The 15,275-nt window shown below is 35.4% G+C and overlaps 1 protein-coding gene across 3 annotated transcripts; it reads right to left on the bottom strand.

Annotated features, from left to right (window-relative positions):
• Positions 1-641: 641 nt before the first annotated feature.
• Positions 642-14,976, bottom strand: LOC108199594 (uncharacterized). Of its 3 annotated transcripts, XM_017367493.2 has the most exons (22): positions 14,833-14,928; positions 13,215-13,289; positions 13,008-13,102; positions 12,521-12,872; positions 11,186-11,368; positions 11,009-11,092; positions 10,771-10,830; positions 8,964-9,008; positions 7,441-7,640; positions 6,535-7,017; positions 5,959-6,079; positions 5,654-5,851; positions 5,053-5,142; positions 4,840-4,902; positions 4,321-4,395; positions 4,121-4,171; positions 3,749-3,826; positions 2,810-2,944; positions 2,314-2,421; positions 2,064-2,129; positions 1,358-1,440; positions 642-1,083 (listed from the first exon to the last, which is right to left on the bottom strand). In XM_017367493.2, the coding sequence occupies exons 4-21, from the start codon at positions 12,824-12,826 to the stop codon at positions 1,372-1,374; spliced, it is 2,415 nt and encodes an 804-aa protein (XP_017222982.1). In that variant the 5' UTR covers positions 12,827-12,872; positions 13,008-13,102; positions 13,215-13,289; positions 14,833-14,928; the 3' UTR covers positions 642-1,083; positions 1,358-1,371. The 3 variants fall into 3 exon arrangements, with proteins under 3 accessions (XP_017222982.1, XP_017222980.1, XP_063938826.1); XM_017367491.2 differs by lacking the exon at positions 13,215-13,289 and having other exon boundaries at positions 14,833-14,976; XM_064082756.1 differs by lacking the exons at positions 642-1,083; positions 13,215-13,289 and having other exon boundaries at positions 1,211-1,440; positions 14,833-14,958.
• Positions 14,977-15,275: the final 299 nt, after the last annotated feature.

The raw sequence follows: 15,275 nt of genomic DNA, 5'->3' as shown, positions 1-15,275 counted from the left end.
TAAAACTTGTAAATTTTGCAGTAGTATAATTTTTTAGCCAATAAAGTTGGGGACTACATAGAACACAAGTCTGACAATACTTGCTACAAAGCTCACCTACTGTAAATCTTTTGCAAAATTTCACAGCTTCAGCTGCATTATTTGTGTCCTTCAGTCCTTGTACAGTTTCTCTGACACTGAGCTGGTGAGGTTTGCAAGTGTAACCAGTTTCTAAAGTAGCATATGCCAACTATACCAAGAACTAATATTAATGGAGCACTACAAAAACATGGAAAAGAGAGTTTTAAGACGACACCGTTAAGGGGATATTTTAGATTTTGAGTTGTCACTGTGTAAATGTGAATTACGCTTTGTTCTCAAACGAGTTATCACAAAATAAAATAGCACAAGGAAACAAATCTAAAATAAATGAGTAATTTCGGGTCATTTGCAGGTTATTAAGGTCGTCTTAGCTCCGTGAATCATGTTGATTATTAGGTCAGTTTCGAGTCAGTTTAGACATTGACAGTGTGACTCACTACCTTAACAAGTAAACTAGACCAGATCAAACAGTAACTCAATATTATTTAGTAATGACTCTTAATTAGTGGCATGTCTGAATACTGCCTCAAGATCTGATAACATAAAACCAAAAAACTTGATGATCTGCAAAAAGCCTAAAATATCATCTTAATAAAGACAAGAGATAAGATTATCAAATGTACAAGGACAATCATACCAACAATTATCAGGGCCCCTACCAGGGAAGAGTATATGCAAAGCACCCAAAATTTCATATCAAGCCACAACACAATAACACTACAGACATGAGACATGTATTTCACTGTCCTCACTAGTCAGTAGTCACTACAACCACAGAGAACACATTTCGTTTCACCTCGATTCAACCACACTATATACAAATGGCAAAACTGCCAACTTGACAGAGCAGCTAAGATATTGATCTTTAGAGATTTGTACAGTAATTAACTTACTGATTACTTCTTCATTCTCCAACAAAGACTGACGCAGGTCAGCACATTTAACGACTCAGCAGAATATTTGGTACCCTCCGTTGATAACTTTAAAGTAGACATCCCAGATCTGTAAGACAAGTGCATTTGAAGAAGAGATGCAATGAATTTTATCTCGCATCAAAATTATCCAATGTCTTCTATTATAAAAAGATAAGATACACCCACATTTTCACAACGCGGACTTGAGAAGATGATAAAGTACAAGGATAGAAGATATCGATGTTCCACTAGAGGCAAAAGTTAATATGCACCGAGTTTAATGGTATAAGTTGAGAAGCATTAACGAAGTTACAAAACTTGTTTTCCAATGTATAGTCCATATATAAGATTTCTAGGCCAACCTTGCATCGCATCTCTATTCCTTCTGGAAGAAAGCCAGCATAAGATCCGTATGTGCAGTAAAGAGTTGTGTGTCCAAGAAAAGCTGTTTGAATGTCCAAAGCAGAAGACAGCATATTAGTGTGTTTTCTACTTCCATTAACGGGAAACATATGAACATACTATTATAAAGCATTACTTCCATTTTTTTCCAGCATTTAGTAGTCTCATGAATAAGCACATAAGCGCATTTGGTTCATAAAAGCAAAGCATAGTTCACAGATATGGATATCTTTGATTCCAGAAAAAACTATAGCCATTCAACATTTAAGGCGCTAATTAAAGAGTTAAACCAAACTTGATGCTTTTTGTTACTGATTCCTTGATCTGTAAAGATGATTAAAATGGTCAAGCCCTCGGTTAAATTCCGTTCTTTACTTCCAAATTCATTTTCTCAGTTAAATTAATATACAAGAATACCGACAATAAATTAAAAGCTGCAAGTGAACAAATCAACAATAATACAGTATATTATGCAAAGAGCAGATATCATTATCAATGATAAACATTTACTTAATTAAAATTGCATTCTGACTGCACGATTAGACTACAGTCCACTTACTAAGACACTAAATTACTATACAATCTATACTCAACACGTCTATACACATGTGTTGTGCTGTTGCACATATTAGAAATGATATGACAGGGAATGCTGAAGAAACACACCTTCATAAAAGGTCTATCACGACTGGGAAAGGATTCGATGAAACTTTCCTTTAATAGCAATGAAACCTGGGTGAAGAAAGAATAAGTGGAAAGAAATTGTTTTATCTTAATAAGATTTTAATATAGCAAAAAGTTTAATAATAGCCACAAGGCCGGGAAAGGAAAATTTTGCAGGGACGAACGAGTTGCTAGGGATCCCACTAAGGCAATCTTTTAGTTAACAATAATCAATTTCTGAAAGAACACAGACCTTATCATCATTGGATTGAACATTTGTAATGGTGTGAGAACGGAGATTAGAGGTAAGAGAATCCAAGTAAGTTCTTAATACTTCAAGGAAACTGTTAGCAGCTGCAACCTGCAATAGTAAGAATACCGAGATATTGAATCATATTTCAGTACTATACATTCCTTGCTATTTGAAAGAAGCCACACCAAGTGAAGGGATAGCAAAATCATAGCCAAACCTGCATCACTTACCCTAATCAATCACAGATGACAGAACTAATATATCTCATATCTGACTTTTAAGACAGTGACACAGTTTCGAAGAGATTGGAGATTAGCTAAATGCCTAAACTCCTCTAGTTAATAAAAATTACTCCACAACAGTACAAAACGATCGACTTTATGACACCGGGAACAAATAACACATATTTCTAGTACGTATAAACTCATTTTCAAGAAACTACACTAAAGATAAAGAGAATAATAATAAAGGAAAAGCTAAACTTCAGATACACTACCTGTATATCAGTGCACTGGTAAACTGGTCGCCTTCTTCCCAGATAACTTTCTCCTACAAGTTTTGAATGGTATGGAGCTAGTGATGAATAAAGCTCTTTCTGCCTGGGTAGTTCTGGTATTGCTCGCGCCCTCACCTGTTTCCACAGAGCAGTAGTTGTCAAATTATTGTTTTTAGTGAGAGTCCTAGCAAAACACAAATAGCTGAAAGAAGACATGCATGAACAGAAATGACCTATAGCAACAAAAAAAGGCAACGGTGAGGTTATTATATTGCAGCTAGAAGTTCAGGCAGGACCACAAAAAATATCGAGCAGTGATATTAAAACATATTGCATGTACAAAATTGCTTTTTTTTTTCATAGTTAATTTATTTCATAAGTTAAGCAAAAGGGGAAGAAGCTCTTAGATGGAAGCAGGGCGGACGCATCATAAGCTCACAGAGCCTTTCTGGCCTTAGTCAAATAGATCTAGGGTAGGGCTTTCCCATTTAAAGATATGGACCTGGAGCATACTTGCAAAAAGTTCAAATGACCTTGAAAGCCCACCTTACTCTTCTGTGTGCATATTATTTGTTTTTTGGAAAGTACAAAGTGTTGTATATTTTCAACCCATGGCTTCTAGCCTTCTAATTCACTCTTTATTACTACTTATTAGTTAAAACCAATTTAGCATTTTGTACTTGTTGCTTTACCTTACCATGCAACATCGAGTCTGAAATTTGGTCTAGATTTGTTGGGAACAACTGTATCATGATAAACAGTCCAAGACTTATGTGTTGTGTTGTCATGAAAAAGACCATTATTTACTCTGTTACAGAATTTCTATGATGACATCACAACACCACCAACTTTAATTTTTTATGGGATAATTAATAATTTAATGAGCTCGAGACACATTAACTATTTCTTCACCATAAAATATGAAGTGGAGACACTCACCTGATTCTTGTTTGCATTTATAAAAATGACATCTGCCAATTTTGACTGCAATACATCGGTTTGGGTTTTTACACCGACCTGCACATTAGTCCTGGGTGTTAAGAACCTAAAATGTTAACACTTAACAGAAACAGATAATTATCTATATAATATTCCGGAGTACAAAATATTTTAATCGTCAGAAAGAAAGAAACAAATGCTACAAGTAATATAATTTATGAAATAACCATCAGAAAGCAAATGCAAACTAACAATATATCCTTTTACTAAAACATCATAAGTAACCTTTCAGGTTCAATTAATCCTTCCACGGTATCTTATAGTATAAAAAGCTAAAACTCATAATAAAGCACCAAGATGCTATACACTCACTATGTATGGAACAGGTGCATCCAAAAAGTCCTGCATGTCTTTTGGTAATACCTGAAAGGTTATCAATTTTAGAAATATCTTTAAAAAAAGGGAGTTTTAAACCAACCTTAAGGTAAAGCATGTGTGTGTGTGTGTGTGTGTGTGTGTGTGTGTGTGTAAATGAAATGTGATTCTTCACAAGGTGCTGATCAAACTTATACCGGCATTAACAAACTCTGCCACTTGAATGGACGTATGAGGGGGATGATTGACAAAATTGATGCCGACAATATTCCCTGTTTTAAGATATGAGCAGAAAATTAATGGTTTCTAAGCTCATGTATCCAAGAAAAACAATATAAATTTTAAGCAGTTGGCAAAACCACAAATTTCAAAAGTGATATGGATTAGCTTCAGGCACATTTAAGTAGAGATTCCACTGGGTCTTGTAAAATAAGAATTAAAGTATCATACAAGTTAACTTATAGTGCATCTGAATAGAAATTCTTTGGACTCCTAAAAACGTTAAACTTAAAGTGTCAAGAAATCCTTTAATCTGCTATAGTAAGAGCTTCTTAAACTCCTGAGCTCAAATCAATTAGTTGGCACAGATCAGTCCAAGGTAACTCAGATCATAGATTTTTGGAGGACAGGCGTCTGAAAATTATTATAATGGACAACAGTAAACCTTGCAAAGAAAACCAAATACATATCTTAAGTAGCATGTAACGGGAATATACCAAATTAGAACAAAGAATTACAATCTTCTTCTCCAACAGGACCCCTGCGAACAAAGTCAACACCTGTAAAATAAGTGAATCAATAGTCAATACTTAGTGCTTTATTCGGTGTTTCTGGTGTACATTTGTAATATTAACCAAAATTAAGTTTATATCTAACATATACCAAGGATAATACAGGAAACCATACATCAAATTTCCAAATTAACCTACATGCTCGAGGCGCAGTGATCCACACAAGCATGCAATTGCCCATACTGATAAAGCAGCAGACTCCTCCTCTGCCATGAGTGCACTTCTTACCTAGAAAAACCCAACCTAGTCATATGTAGGATATTTACTACTTTAAGGATATTTGCTAGACTGACAACAAGAAAGCTTTATGAGGTATTAATACCTCACTCAAGTACTTGGGGGCAAAAATATGTACTTGCCTTACAATGACCAACTACTGTATGTCTACCATTATGGTTCACTAAATTATTTCTTATACACTGAAAATTGCATTGTTCAGACTTTTTTCCAATAATTATGTATTCTAGCTGCGGACCAAAGCTCATGAATTCCTACACTTTGCATAAACAGCATACCAACAAAAAAATTACCAACTGGTTAGATGGGCTTAATGGAGAAGAAATTTGGATTGTTAAACTTAGTGTTGCAATCAAAACTTATGGTCTTGGTAAATAAGACAGAATTGCTATATTTAAAGCTGTGTAGCATAAGTAGCTGCAAGAATCTGGCAACAAAAGTAAGGATGCTCATTGTTGAATAAATATATCAGCTGACCAAATTAACCATATATTATAAATACCTCAGCATTCTCCGAACCATTGCTGCATGATTCCAGATCCATTGTTGATCTAGCTATACGCAGAACTGCTTCATCTGGTCTGTGAAATTCTAAAGGATTTAGATGCTCTAGAGGGTGGAACTTAAGTGTTGAACCCCTTGCAGGACAACTTAACTGATAATACTCTGATATTATTCTTAGAGATCCGTGATTGTTGGCCTACAAATTTATACGGATGAAGAAACAGAAATGTTAAAAATGCAAAACGATAAAGAATATCAAAAATACAAATTCTGCAATTTTAGGACAAGGAAAGAGACTCAAACCTTAGCCCATTCTAGAATATCATTGTGGTCACTGGATTGGCCTGAGACAGATGCTTCTTCAAGCTCTGTTTCATCAAAATTATTTCTAAAGTTTCTATCTTCACTAGGAGAACCCTGGAAACTGCATGTAGATATATAAATGCCATAACTTACCAAGTAATCTATTACAAATAATAGTGATTACGGTCAATATAACATCCTTGCTTTTTAAAGGGAGGTTGACATACATGGAAATAGCAAACAATTTAACATAACAAAGCTAGGTTCCTCCACAAGATATCTCCAGGAACCGAAGATAAACTTATCCTAATTAACCAAACTAGACGCATAAAAAAAATTTAAGGAAGAAAATTAAGTGGCATCCTAGGAGAGATATATAATCGCTAGTATCTTCAGTTCCTTCACAATAAATAATATACAGGTATGACAAGCATATCAAATAGTCTTGCAACAATCATGTCAAAAGTATATTTTTGAATGGTTAAACAACAAAACACATAAGATACTGTGTTCCAAAAAATTATAGCATCCATGAGCCAACACAGAATTAATCCGGAACATAAATCAATGCCTCACCTGGAAGAAGATTCCAAGCTTTCATACAGCTGATGTTGTGATATAGGTAAATGCATTTGTGATGTGTTATTGTTTATTGATATATCAGCAATAGGGGTATCACAAGCTTCACTGAGATGTGCTGCACCCAAGGATTTTTTATCAGCTTGAAGTTTCTCTGCTTCTGGAACAACAAAGTTATTATCAAGCACCTCAGACAATGAATTCTCCTCTTTAAGATTCCGATGCTCTGGGTAAAGATTATCATCAATGGCGTTTTTTGAAATGATATCACTTGTGCACAATTGAGATCTTTGTAAACTTTGTACTGTGTCGTTAAGCATGCCTTTTTCTCCATGTTCAGGTGAATTACTTGCAGATATTTCTGCCAAATTTTCTTGTCTGTCTTCTGAATAGTTTTCCTCGTCATACAGCAAAAGTGAATCCATATCTGATTCACCAATATTTTTGGTCAACCTTTCCAGCCTTTCTTCAGTGAACATACTGCAAGGAAAAGCATATTATATTTAGCATGTTGATGGATTGTGAAATTGAAAACAGGAAGAGACAAATGGGAAAAGGAAAACTGTGTGGTTTTTTTTTTTTTTGGGGGTGGGTGGGGGTGGTCTGGACTTAATAACAAATAGTTCACATGTTAAAGTTTTTAGTTATTTGAACTTTTGGTTATAATAAGAGAACCTATGCCCTAAGAAGCACGACCCTATTCTGGACTTAATAATAATAACATATTTGTTGAAGTTGTTATAAAAAGTTTTGGTTATAAGAAGAGAGTATATGCCCTCAAAAGCACGTACAGCCAAAACGAAGGAAAAGCCTATATGCAAAACAAAAATTAGCCAATTCCTCTCCAATTAGTCTCCAGTACCCCAAACGAATCCATCTTATTTAAATGGTCAAAGATGTTACCTATTAAATACGCCAAAATGCAGTTCAAAACATGGAACCCGTGTAAGAATGCAATAACAACGACGGGTAGTTAAAATATGGCGGCTCAAGGGTAAGCGCAGATGTTGCCTATCTGAGACAGCAGAGAGTAACCCAGAGGACTCCTGTATTATTTCATCAACTAACACACAGCAACCGTACAGAGTTGACAAATCAGCCACCTAAATGAAAATTCCATGTCAATATGAGTTAAAAAAGAAAAAACTACACGGATAAATTCTATAAAAAACAGAAGAAATCACTCAATTATAATGCGATGAAACATGTACAGATACAACTAGCACATTCCTAACAACACTACAGCTATTAGTCAAGGACCTCAAGGTGCTAAACATACATGTGAGCTCAAATATGCTTTTGGTAGAAGCACAACAATAATCTAGTGATCACCTAAAGGATAAGCTAGACAGGACCAGCTTGTGCTGGCTCTCTATATATAGTATTCCGGACTCATTCATAAGTTGACTACTGAGCCTTGTGCTTACAATTAGGTAATTACAGGATAGCCATTACTCTTACGATTCCTGAACGCCAGATTGAGGTAGTTGTACAGCATTTAAAGGAATACGACCAATTTATAATTAAAATAGCATTTACAGAAGGAATATGACCAATCTCCTACTAAAAATAGCGTTTATAGAAGGAATATAACTAATCCTTATCATAAATGAGAAAAGAAACCAGATAATTAGTGTTCCATCCTGCACCCCCTTTTACAAATTTAAACTAGAAATCAAACCCTCCAATTTGAGGATGAATGCTCCATTTTCCTAGCTCATTTTCTCCATAGTTCTCATCATAGAAAATTGGCACTAGATCGTGTTTTATACTCTTATCTCTAATCTCCTTTCTTTCCCCTTCAATTTGATCCAAATTTTTCATTCAATTCCTTTCCTTTCAGGTCTCTCCAACCAAAGGAGCATTAGCGGATATAAACTATACAAAGGTGTTGCTTTGAGCAGTGTACGCAGGTCAAAGAGGAATCATCTTTGTTTAATAATTGCTTTTTAATTCACTAAATGATGACAGATAGCTCAAGCATCTCTTTTTGGTGTGCATAAAGTTGGGACCTACGTGAGTCCCTATGTTACTCAGACTCGGATAGAAGTGTTCGACATGGATACGTGACCATGTGTTGGACTTGGTAATATTTTGAAAATTTTACATGATTTTGGCCTAAAATAAGTGTCCAAGTCCAAGTGTCCATGTTCGAGTGTCGAGTGTCCGACATGGATACTTCGAGGCAAAGTGAAGAGTCCGAGTAACATAGGTGAGTCCCGGGAGATATTTAAAAACTTAGAAAAAGACAATGTATGACAATCAAAAAAATGGTCACATGGAAATAACAAATAAGGTAGAGAAAAAGAACATTTTGGCTACACAATATACAAAGTTGGCAGGACTACATTCTGATGATTCAGCTCCATAAGGCACAACATGCCAATGAAAGTGAAAAGGAAGTATTAATGTGCTTCATCATGTACCTGCATTCGGAATATGAAGGACAGGTCACTCTGCCTAAAGTGTTCCTGCATAATCAGCATCAAGTCAAATCAAAATGTTGCTTTTAGGATCTGGATCCATGTGTAAACATGTAGGTAGATAGGTAAGGAACATTATATTCTGATTGTTTGTTTTTACTTTAAGGAGAATTTATGTTTTGCTATATCCTAAATATAGAATGCAGCAATTAAATATTCAGCTTAGCAAAAGAGTAAGATGCAGATTATATTCTTTACTCATAGTTCATTGTCGGTAGAGGTCTTGTTCTATTAAACTCGGCAATTCACATCCTCTTTCGCATCCAAAATTTTACACTGTATTTGTTTTTCAAGGGTATATAAGATATAAGAATAGAATGACGAGTAGACAATGTACAACAGCACCATCATCTTCATAATCCATCATTGTACAAATTTCCTTCGAAAAACACACCACTAACTAAAATGAAGGTTGACTACTGGGTAGGACCAGAATGAAGAAGGAGATATAAGGGAAACGTTAAAAAATAATCACAAGAATCAAAAAGTGCATAGGACGTGACAAAAGGTCTCCTAGTAATATTAAAGTTATAGCCGTATAGAGTTTGATTCTCAACTCCATCCACCTATACTTGCACTGTGCTCCCGAGTTAAGATTCGGAAAGAAGAGAAAAGAATGGAAGAGAAACTTTTAAGATTTTGTGCTCTCGAGTTGTTTTAAGAGAGAAGAGAAAGGATTTGAAGAGAAGATCTACAAAATATTTTCTCAAAAAGTTTCTTCCCAAAAATTGGATGATTAAACGAGAAGCCCTCACATACAATTTTAATATATTCCCTCTAAAACTCTTTTTCCAAAATTTTCTCTTATCTTCTACAGAAAACTTAAGAGCATGTTAAAGAAACTTTTGTTTTGTGATTTTCTCTTCCCTTCTCTTATTTTTTTTAACTAAAAACTTGGGAGCACAGTATAAGAAATTATCAGCTATGAAACAACTAAGGAAACAGTGCACTTAAATTTGAACCGCAAGATTTAAGAAACCAAACATTGGGTTTGAGGATTTATTTCCCCAACAAACAATTGATTTATTTCAAATCTATGTTACTCAGACTCCGCTAGAAGTGCTCGACATGGATACGTGACCATGTGTCGGACTCGGTAATATTTTGAAAATTACACATGATTTTGGCCTAAAATAAGTGTCCATGTCCGAGTGTCGAGTGTCCAACATGGATACTTCGAGGCAAAGTGAAGAGTCCGAGTAACATAGTTTCAAATCCAAGCTTCCCACCAAAATTAGAGAATAAGAATTGTTGATATTGACATTGTTTTTCGGTCCAGGCCAGTGAAGAAATTGTGGAAAGGAGAAAAGGGTTTTGGTGAGATTGATCGTCAGAGGCATGGTATTTATTTGGTGGGAGGTGGTGAAATTGAGGAATCGAGAGATAAAAGTATTTTGAGGAAGTGGTGGGGAATAGAAAGAAGGGCTTATAAGGGTTGAATTGAAAGAATTGAGAAAAGAAGTAGAGGGGTCTTGGGGAGGTCTCGTTAGGTGAGGTGATTGGGGTTTTGGTGGTGGATGGTGGAACAGAGTAGGAAGAAAGGCGATAAGGATTTGTAGGGGAGACCTAATATGAGTATGAGTCGAAATTGAGGGTTGCACACTGCAATTTACTCTCCTTACTAAGATTATGAACCTTTTTTTTTATTTACAAATAAGGAAATCATGAAGTTTTCATCATGAATCAATTGTAAAGAGTAATACTATTGTTGAAGAAAAGATTATGAATCTAAAAAGTACAAACAAACTACCTGGCCAAGAAGTATTTCATTCAATTCGCTCATTGATGAAGTTCTCTCAACAGCATGAACCTTATAAACACCAAGCATCAGCATATATAATCATTCATAACAAATCACACGATATGAAGGACGTAATCAATATGGCAAATTTAAATACTAAATAAATTTATTAAATCTAATACAGAAAAAACAACTGATAATAAGCATTATCGTTCAGCCTCTAGGCAATCATTATCAACCAACCAACCTCAACACCTGCAGGGAGGCAGAATGAAATAAGATCCTTGTCAGTCAGAGGTAGCTGTTTTTCTGGAGGATAAACATACAGGACCTGCAAGATGATACAGATATCCATGTAATGTTCAACTACTCAAATCGTCAGTCTCCTGCAAACACCCACGAAATATTGCACACAACTTAGTACCTGAGGCTCAAGATTTGTTTCTACTAGTGACTGAAGCTCGAGTTCAGTTCTAGATCTACTTGAACCTTCAGACTTCCTGCCAAAAGAAAGATTTTGGAGTGGCCGGATATCACAGCTAGGATGAAGTCCAACAACCACCATGCCCTCAATAAGTTTTGATGGTTCCTTCCATATCCTATGATCCTACATAATTAAATAGCCTTCTTAAATGATAGATCAACAGCAACATAAATATATCACCAATAAGCTTGACATTACGAAAGGAGTGGATATATATTGGAACAATATTATAGGAGACCACATAGGAGTAGATAAGTAACAGTATATCTGGACTAGTAGCATTAAAGTAAAACGTACATATATACCATTTAGTGATCAGATTCATGTATGGTAACTTGGTTTGTATTTAATTTTTTTCTCTTTTCATTTCAGTAGTGTGTAATGTGTACAGAGTACACTATGCTGAGACCATAAACACTGCAGTTGGTCCTATATTTTTACACAGATAAGTCATGATGCCAATTGAGCTAAGCTCTGAATGATTCAGGTGTAACAAGTCTGAGTGGACTTATAATGAGTGGACATTTTGCAGTTACTCATATCTAATGACTGAACAGTGAACACTACTATCAAGTTGACAATGGGAGTTCAGACTTTAGTTAGAGCTCATATCAGGGTGGTGTCACACTGTAGAAATTGGTTGTTCACTGGGGCCGGGTTCATAATGAGCAATGCGAGGCTAAATGATGTGACAGCCACAATGTTCGATGTTCAAGCAATGGGCTAGGCAACTGGGCATTCTAAAGTCAACTTGACTCGGTTGTCTTAATTTAGTTGTTCTACCGATATTTGGAAGTTCAAATTCCTTAATAATCTGTGCTACTTGCTAGCACGCTAACAGATGCTTTATATACTGATGAATTCAATCTTACTGGGTATAATGTTGCATGTAATACAAGATCAAGGGTTGAAAGCATTTCAGCTCTATACATATATAGCCACTGGGAAAACCAATTATGACAAGACAATATGTGGACCAAACAGATAATATTGTGCTTTGTGGTATTTATACAAGACCTTAGAAAACTTAGGTAATAGAATTTAACAGGGAAACAATAGCAGTAACGGTAAATTTTAGGTACATAAAATGCATTCACTATATTCAATATTTACTTGATCTAAGGGTTGAAAAAGCATGACGAAAAGAGAACATAAATACTACTAAAAAATATTAAATTTCCTTCTAACAAGAACAAAAAAAAAAGGAAACTGTCAAAAGAAGTGAAAAGCGGTTAAAATATGGCTCTGAGGGCCCACATAAAGATGTTATTATACCAGGGATCGAATCTGAAAACTTGCCCACTGACGCTTTAATTTAGTTAGTACTTCTGGGTTATAGGCTCTATTTTTCACTTCAGGGGGGTCTGACAAGCCTCTTAGTAGTCTGGAAACTTGCTGCTGAAGCTTCTGAAGATGGCTACCACTTTCATCATTAGAAGAAGTTAAGACGGGGGAGCTTGGGGAACTAGGTGTAGTGGCAGCAGTAGCTGCAGCAACAACAGCTCTTGCAACATCCCCAGCTGTCGGCATAAATAAAGAAGCTCTCCAACTAGGACTACCAGACCCTTCGTTGTTCTCCATACTTACTCTTTTTTCTCCTTTTAATAACGAATACTAATCTTCCATGCTGGAAAGTGGAAACAGTCAAAATTGCACCAACGGGAACAGTATTGCTATTCAAGGGATGGGGAAGAACAGTATTGCTATCTCTAACTACACAACAGAAGAAACACTTGAGAAATGGAACTACTAAAAAACACACCTCTGCAGTTTTTACTGGCTCCCGAAGATGAGATACTTCATGCCATGGCTACGCATGCTTTGATGTGTAGCACTAATGGTACTCCAAACATGAACCTACAAGCAAAGCCAATAGTTACAATTGTCCTAGCAACTTACAATAACATAACTTTGACAGGATCCTAGACAAAAATGACATTTTCCTTCTCCGCAAATTTAGCTCTCGTACATTTTACTAGAGATCCCTTAGCCTTTATCGTATCTAGATATCTTCTCGAGGCTTCTCTATCTTGGACGCCATTTGCTAGTCCATATACAACAGAAACCAACTAAAATTAACATCACTTAGTCTACAAGGTCGTCTTTTAACTAAATATGCATTAAGCTACAATAAAGAAGAAATGCAATAGCCAAATTACAAAGCAGACAGGGAAAACAAGATTAGACTTCTTGTATCTAGAGAAAGGAATAGGAGGATGGCTTAGTAGACGTGAACATATTAAATGATTAAGAGATGGGAAGTATTGTCATTAATTAACCTAGAATTATACATATTTACTCCTTACAAGTGGAGTTCATGTGAAATTATCCAGCCTTCTTTTTCACCGGTTACATCAACCTCAAACTTAAATACTTATTACTGCTCCCAACATGGCCAAACTGCTCTTTTATCACTTAGTCTAAGATCAGTCATCTCAGGTCTAAATTTATTGCCTTGTCTGTGTATTGGAATATCTATATAAATAAAAAAGAATTTGAGCAGATAAAATAATGACAGTTGTAAAATTTAGAGATAGAAGTTCGCGTTCATCTTATTTTAATGCCAAATATTTTTATATATTTATATATTTTATATTTGAATTAATTTTTCATTTTTGCCATAGATCGAATTTACAATTAAATTTTTCATTCTCTAAACAAAATAGCTAAACAACAATCACGATATCTTGTAAATTTTAATATGTCGACCCAAAAACAGATAAGTATATTAAAGAACAGTGGAAAAAATAGATGGTAAGATTTTCAAATCTAGTGATCACCACAATTATTAAATTTGTGTGCCTTGGTTATGCATAGACAAAGACGATAAGTTAACTCATCCCGAGTACAAAGCTATCATTTGATGTCTTAAATCTTGATTTAGCATAGACCAATTTATAGACAAAGACAGTTAATGCAAATGAAAGTTTTTGATGGTGTATTATGGATATAAAACACAATGCCTGTATACGAGGAAAGTAACTGAAAAACTACGCTCACGAAAATACTACTTATGCTTCATTCCTCACTCTTTGCATATAACCATACCATCTGCACCTCGAGGTTCCATACATTCCACCATAAACATTTTTCTCGCTCAACAACTCACCTCAGGAAAATCATACATATCTTACTCTTCAACATTAATTACAATCACCATAACATTCCGATTCTTCTGCACAACACACCTGATCATAATCCAACACAACCAACCTCGACTTCACAATAAAGTTTCAATCTTTACACTAAAATCCACAATCACATAGCTTCAACATAGCAACACTCAATACTTTATGACAAATTACCGATAGATGCTAAAACACCACAATCAACAACTAACCCACAAAAATAGAACTGCAATTATACGTAAAAGTCCCAACTTTTTCACATAACAAACCAAGAACAAAATTCTACTTAGCAGATGAACAAAACCCCAGAAAAATAAATTGAAAATTCAGTCAATTAATTCACTGGAGCACAACCCATGAGTTGTTTACAAGATCATCAGATACTATCAATAGTGAAGTGAATTATACACACAAATAGATACACATAGATACAGAAGGGCATGAAAAGAGAATCTTCACCTTTTTCTTGTTCTTCTTTCTTGTGAAAATGAAGGAAATGCTTAGAAGAGATAAAGTGAAGAAGAAGGGACTTTATTAGCATATATAAATATAAATATCAAATATCGTCGTTAATCTTACCTAAATGTATATATAAATATATCTATGGGTATGATTTATGAAGGCTCCGTCAAATTTATGACCACCCGGAACACAAACTTTACAAAACTAACCACCCAAATTTTCGTTTCACAAAACTAACCACCCTAATTCAACACCCCTCGGGCGAACACAGAACAAAACATTTTTTTTAGCAAAGCCCCTGCTACGGGCGAACAGTACAAAAGGAAGCAACTGTGTTCGCCCCTGCTACGGGCGAACATAGCTGTGTAGCTGTGACGTGTCCGGCCCAGTCAGGGGCGGCCGTGTCCCCTTTAACCCTTAAACCCACCCCAACCCCCTCT

Source organism: Daucus carota, chromosome 8 (genome assembly GCF_001625215.2).
Source record: "Daucus carota subsp. sativus chromosome 8, DH1 v3.0, whole genome shotgun sequence".
NCBI lineage: Eukaryota > Viridiplantae > Streptophyta > Magnoliopsida > Apiales > Apiaceae > Daucus > Daucus carota.
This window is presented reverse-complemented; position numbering and strand designations above follow the sequence as displayed.